At 39.1% G+C, this 6,556-nt stretch overlaps 1 protein-coding gene across 1 annotated transcript in view; it reads right to left on the bottom strand.

The window, feature by feature from the left end:
• Positions 1 to 3,553: 3,553 nt before the first annotated feature.
• The window catches only part of IL10RB (interleukin 10 receptor subunit beta), a 28,576-nt gene continuing 25,573 nt past the window's right edge, over positions 3,554 to 6,556 (bottom strand). The window contains 2 exon segments of the mRNA XM_045002349.1: positions 3,554 to 4,830; positions 4,833 to 5,040. Of these exon segments, the coding sequence (XP_044858284.1) occupies positions 4,811 to 4,830; positions 4,833 to 5,040 (228 nt within the window). The 3' untranslated portion in view covers positions 3,554 to 4,810.

Raw genomic sequence — 6,556 nt, 5'->3', positions numbered from 1 at the left:
CCCTTGCCAACTTGATCAGTTGGCAAGAGCAAATGGGACAAATACCCATCTTTGTCAAAAAGCTGGGTTGTAGGGGAACTTGTGGGGAGAGGGTGAGCGGTGATGCCAGCCCCACGCAGGGGGAGGGGAGGGAGGGCTAGCCCCACATGGAATCCTGTTTTCTGTTTGGGAACTATGGTTACTCTACCTTGAGAGGTCATCTAGTCCAGTCCCCTGCACTCAAGGCAAGATTATGCAATAACTAGACCGTCCCTGACAGGTGTCTGTCTAACCTGTTATTAAAAATCTCCAGTGATGGAGATTCCACATCCTCCCTAGGCCATTTGTTCCAGTGCTTAACCACCCTGTCAGTTAGGAAGTTTTTCCTAATGTCCAATCTAAACCTCCCTTGCTGCAATTTAAGCCCATTGCTTCTTGACCTGTTCTCAGAAGTTAAGGAGAACCATTTTTTCTCCCTCCTCCTTGTACTTTTATGTACTTGAAAACTTTTATCATGTCCCCTCTCAGTCTTCTGTTCTCTAGACTAAATAAATTCAGTTTTTTCAATCTTTCTTCATAGGTCATGTTTTCTAGACCTTTAATCATTTTTGGTGCTCTTCTCTGGACTTTCTCCAATTTGTCCAAATCTTTCCTGAAATGTGGCACCTAGAACAGGCCACAATACTTCAGCTGAGACTGTATCAGCACAGATCCTCCCCAGATCCCTTTCTGCTGTACTCCTTCCTATGCAGTCATTTCCCATTTTGTATGTGTGTGACTGATTGTTCTATCCTAAATGGAATACTTTGCATTTGTCTTTATTGAGTTTAATCCTATTTATTTTAGACCATTTCTCCAGTTTGTCCAATCATTTTGAATTTTAATCCTATCCTCCAAAGCACTTGCGACCCCCTGCACCCTCTCAAGCTTAGTATAATCCGCAAACTTTATAAGTGAACTCTCTATGCCATTATCTAAATAATCAATGAAGATATTGAACAGAACCGGACCCAGAACTGATTCCTGCAGAACCCCACTCGATATGCCCTTCCAGCTTGACTGTGAACCACTGATAACTACTCTTTGGGAACGATTTTCCAACCAGTTATGCACCCACCTAGTAGCTCCATCTAGGTTGAATTTTCCTAGTTTGTTTATGAGAAAGTCATGCAAGAGTGTCAAAAGTCTTACAAAAAATCAAGATATACCACATCTAATGCTTCCTCCCTATCCACAAGATTTGTTACCCTGTCAAAGAAAGCTATTAGGTTGATTTGACATGATTTGTTCTTGACAAATTCATGCTGACTGTTACTTATTACCTTATTATCTTCTAGGTGTTTGCAAATTGATTGCTTAATTATTTACTCCATTATCTTTCCAGGAATTGAAGATAAAATGACTGATCTGTAATTCCCCAGGTAGTCCTTATTCCCTTTTAATTGATTGGCACTATATTTGCCCTTTTCCAGTCTTCTGGAATCTCTCCTGTCTTCCATGACTTTTTGAAGATAATCACTAATGGCTCAGATATCTCTTCAGTCAGCTTCTTGAAAAGTCGAGGATGTATTTCACCAGGCCCAGCTGACTTGAAGACATCTAACTTGTCTAAGTAATTTTTAACTTGTTCTTTCCCTATTTTAGCCTCTGATCCTAATTTACTTTCACTGGCATTCACTATGTTAGATGTCCAATCATTACTAACTTTTCTGGTGAAAACTGAAACAAAAAAGTCATTCAATACTTTTGCCGTGTCCACATTTTTTGTTATTGTTTTCTCCCCTCATTGAATAACAAGCCTATCCTGTCTGTGGTCTTCCTATAGCTTCTAATGTATTTGTAGAATGTTTTCTTGTTACCCTTTATGTCTCTAGTTAGTTCAATCTCATTTTGTGCCCTGGCCTTTCTAATTTTGTCCCTACATACTTATGTTGTTTATATTCATCCTCTGTAATTTGACCCCGTTTCCACTTTTTTGGGACTCTTTTTTGAGTATCAGATCATTGAAGATCTCCTGGTGAAGACAGGGCGATCTCTTGCCATACTTCCTATCTTTCCTATGCAGTAGGATAGTTAGGAACTTTCCTATGCAGTGGGATAATCAGGAACTCCTCTCCTTAATCAGCCCCCTTGCCCAGCATAACTGATTAAACAGTCAAATATCAGAGGGGTAGCCGTGTTAGTCTGGATCTGTAAAAGCAGCAAAGAGTCCTGTGGCACCTTATAGACTAACAAACGTATTGGAGCATGAGCTTTTGTGGGTGAATACCCACTTCGTCGGATGCATGTTACCCACACCAAGTGGGTATTCACCCACGAAAGCTCATGCTCCAAGATGTTTGTTAGTCTATAAGGTGCCACAGGACTCTCTGCTGCTTGATTAAACAGTGACCAGATTGCTAGTTCTGTTGCTTCCCAGCACTTTGTCACAGTCCTCCACTATACAATTTATTGCTTGCTGTGGTCTAAAGCAGAGGTTATCAACCTTTTTCTTTCTTAGCCCCCCTCAACATGCTATAAAAACTCCATGGCCCACCTGTGTCACAACAACTGGTTTTCTGCATATAAAAACCAGGGCTGGCATTAGGGGATAGGAAGCTGGGCAATTGCCTGGGGCCTCCCGCCACAGGGGCCCTTGCAAAGCTACATTGCTCAGGCTTCAGCCCCAAGTGGCGGGGCACAGGGCTGTGGGCTTCAGCCCCATGCAGTGGGGCTTCAGCTTTCTACCCTGGGCCCGAGCAAGTCTAATGCTGGCCCTGCTTAGCAGCCCCCCTGAAACCTGTTCACGGTCCCCCAGAGGGCCCCGGACTCCTGGTTGAGAACCACTGGTCTAAAGAATGGTTGTGGATTTCTTATCCTCCAGGGATTGTTGCAAGACATGTCTATTTTTCTGGGTATTTCCTGGCTGGGCTGGGCTGCGAGTGTGGTGTTCAAAGTATAATTATTTTTTAATAAATATTGCACAGCTCCTACAGGTAGGCTCCTTTTTATATATTGAAAAGTAAATAGTGAAAATAGATCTCTCTTCTTTTTAAATTACTGCTGCACGTAGGCACCTGTCAACAGAACTAAAAAACGGCTGGCATTGGAGCCTCTACTCTACTGCTAGAACAGGGCCTCATCCTCCCTGATTGAACTAACCTCGTTATCTCTAGCTTGCTTCTTGCTTGCATATATACACCTGCCCCTGGAAATTTCCACTGCTTGCATCCGAAGAAGTGGGTATTCACCCACGAAAGCTCTTGCTGCAAAACGTCTGTTAGTCTATAAGGTGCCACAGGATTCTTTGCTGCTTTTACAGATCCAGACTAACACGGCTACCGCTCTGATATTGGAGACAATGTCAAACAAATCATGTCTATCAACAAGCTATCTCCCTCCAACCTCCTGCAATCCGTTTAGCTGAAGGAGTAGTGTGAGAGCAGGGAAAAGGGAGAGGGGCTACAACAGTGCGTAACAGTTCCATGTGACTTTCTTCCTTGCTAGCTGTAGAAGGTTGACTCTTTCATAATGAGTACAGTGAATGTTGTATGAATCAGACACTTTTGTAACTACAGATTTGATGCAAAAGTGTTCCTGCAACAAAATGCCTTTCTTTAATGAAAACGCCTTTCTTACCTTCCTCCATTTTCTCAATATTTTGTCCATTAATAGTTTAAAAAGAGACAAAGAATTTTTTTCCAGTAACACATTTGTATATTAAGCACACTATCATGTGATTTGTTGAAAAAATATCAATTTTATTTATTTTTTGTGTATTCTTTCTGAATTAGTTCTCTAAAAGATTCAAATTTATCCTCTCTCTATAATAAAAACTAAAATTAGGGCAATTCATTTTGCCACCTACATAGCAATTATGTTTTCTACATAATATACTCATTGCAATCCACTTTTGCTGAGGAAAAATTTGACATTTTTCAGAAATATAATACAGTATGTTCAGATAACTTTGCAGCACTTGAAGGATTTGTTTCTATTAAAGTAAAACCAAATTATATGCCCAATATTATTTTTCTTAGCTCATGCAGCAACTCTCCTCTTTTTATGTACACAGCAATAAAGCCTAGCTGCTGACCATTTCTGAACAGAGTATTAATTAAGTTATATGGTCTAGCAGATTCCTGGAAAGTCTTTCCACTGACTTCAGTGATTTTGGATTAGGCTTAATGTGATTTGCTTAAGAACTAGGGGCAGATCCTTAAAGGGTGTAAACTGTCATAGCTCCATTGCCCCACTGTAAACCTATGATGAAGTATGGCCCATAACTAATTTTTCACATTTAAAACATACTGACATTGTTTGCTACTATTTTATTAAAGTGTTACCTATCAAGAAAAATGTCGTAATTTTAGTGTCATGTATAAATCAAATATAAAATATTAATCTACTCATTACTAGTCAGACTTGAAGCCAACCACTAAAACAAAATACAAAGATTTTCATACTAAAATCAGTTAAATCTAAAAGTTTTCTTGGAAAGGAAAAGTTTCCTTTGAAAACTATGCTGTGCTGGTCATAATTCTGATTAACTTTAATAATATTCAATAAAATAAAAATAATGAATTATATATTTAATACTTACGTTACAAGAAGCACCGTATTATAGTGCAATATAATTAGTGACACAGGTTATAAATAAGTCATTAAAAATGAGTGGCTAAAAATTGCATCCCACTTCAGGAGTCATTTAAAATAATGTTTCTCAGAGTTGAAAAATAAATATGATTGACAAAATTCTCTTTACACATTTTAAATCTGGAATTTTACCAAGTGCTTGCTGCTGCATTCTCAATATAAAGTCGTATTTAATTGTCTATTTGGGTAGTGGTTTTCAGCCTGAATCAGGTATAAGACTGAACTTGGTCCCTTTTCAAAAGCTGAAACTTTTTCTGCAATAGAACTCTCTTCTTGGGAGTCCTGAAGCTGCTCCTTTCTGTTGCTTGTCTCATCACTACAGTTTTCAGATTCTTCTGAAATGACAGTTAACTTGTCAAAGGAGTGATCCTCTTCTGGTGAGTGTGGCGAAAGAAACTGCGAACTGTAGGAAGGCTTGCTCAAAAACTGGAAGAAAAGAGGGGAAATAAGAATCAAACTGTGCTTGTTCCTCTTTACAGCATCAGTTAATTTTCTCAGCAGTCTTTAAAGACCTTGCACTGGTGACTCACTGTCTTAGGCCTCATCTACACTAGAAAAGGTCTAGCTATGCTGGCAAACCCTCCTAGACACAGCTTATACTGGTAAAAGAGTGCTTTCATCTACATGGCTTATACTAGTTCTCTGAATGAAATATGCTATACCAGCAAAAGGACTTTTTTGCAAGTATAACTGCATCTATGCTAGAGCATTTGCTGGTATAACTTTGGTGGTTGGGGTAGGGGCAAATAATTGTACCCCTGACCATAAAAAAATATAAAAAAATAAATGGAGATATACTTATCTCCTAGAACTGGAAGGGACCTTGAAAGGTCATTGAGTCCAGCCCCCTGCCTTCACTAGCAGGACCAAGTACTGCCCCACATCCCTAAGTGGCCCCCTCAAGGATTGAACTCACAACCCTGGGTTTAGCAGACCAATGCTCAAACCACTGAACTATCCTTCTCCCCCCCTAAGAGCTATGCCACCAAAAATTTTAAGTGTAGATCACTTTAAAGTGTATCTGTTAATTTTTACTTGCTATTCAACATGCATTGGACAACTTCTCCTCCAATGTGACTTAATCAGATTCACTTTAATCTTGCTATTGATACATAACAATGCTCATTCAAGAAGCAATGGGTACTCCAATGCACTGAAAGAATTCTCTCTGGATTAACACCACAGTAACAAAATATAGAAATGATTATTACCACTTTTAATACATCCTTGTAAAAAATTCTGATGGAATCTATATCAAAGCAAATTACATTAATCCTGAATTATTACTCCCATGAGGGTTAAATGCAGTGCAGAGCCATACTAACATTTTTCCTTTAAGTAATTTAAACATTTGTGAGAACTGTACAATGATAACAAAAGAAAAGTGTTGTCTGTCCTATTAATGTCTCTGGAGTTTCCAGCAAAAATTTATTTGACTTTTAAATCATGGGCATAGTTGGGGGGCGGGGTGCTACCCCCCGAAACTGCAAGCCTGAGGCAGGCATGGAATCCCCCTGCACCGCCGCATGCGTGGCCCCATTGGCCTGACTGGAGCTACCCCCCTGCATATATGCCTATATTTTAAATTCACATAATCTAGGCAACTACTATTTTGCTGATCTCTCAAACTGTTGCTCAAACAGTTTGCAAAAACAAATACCATCTACAGAAATGTGGTTGATTAGAATAAAATAATTAAGACAAATAGAACAATTTACTGTGTGTATTAGGCTATTGTGACAGAATGTACCTGTGTTCACACCCTGCACACTATTGTAATGATCTTTGTACAAACTATGCCTTGTGAGGTATAATTTAAAAACTCGTAATTTGCTGATCAAAAATATCACAGCAAAATGAATGTAGCAGCATTATATGTGAAGTTATAAACATAAGATGAGAGACCATGACTAAAATGTATGTTTTCCAGAGAAGTCTGAGA

Source organism: Mauremys mutica, chromosome 1 (genome assembly GCF_020497125.1).
Source record: "Mauremys mutica isolate MM-2020 ecotype Southern chromosome 1, ASM2049712v1, whole genome shotgun sequence".
NCBI lineage: Eukaryota > Metazoa > Chordata > Testudines > Geoemydidae > Mauremys > Mauremys mutica.
The sequence above is the reverse complement of the archived record's forward strand: the minus strand, read 5'-3'. Positions and strand labels throughout refer to the sequence as shown.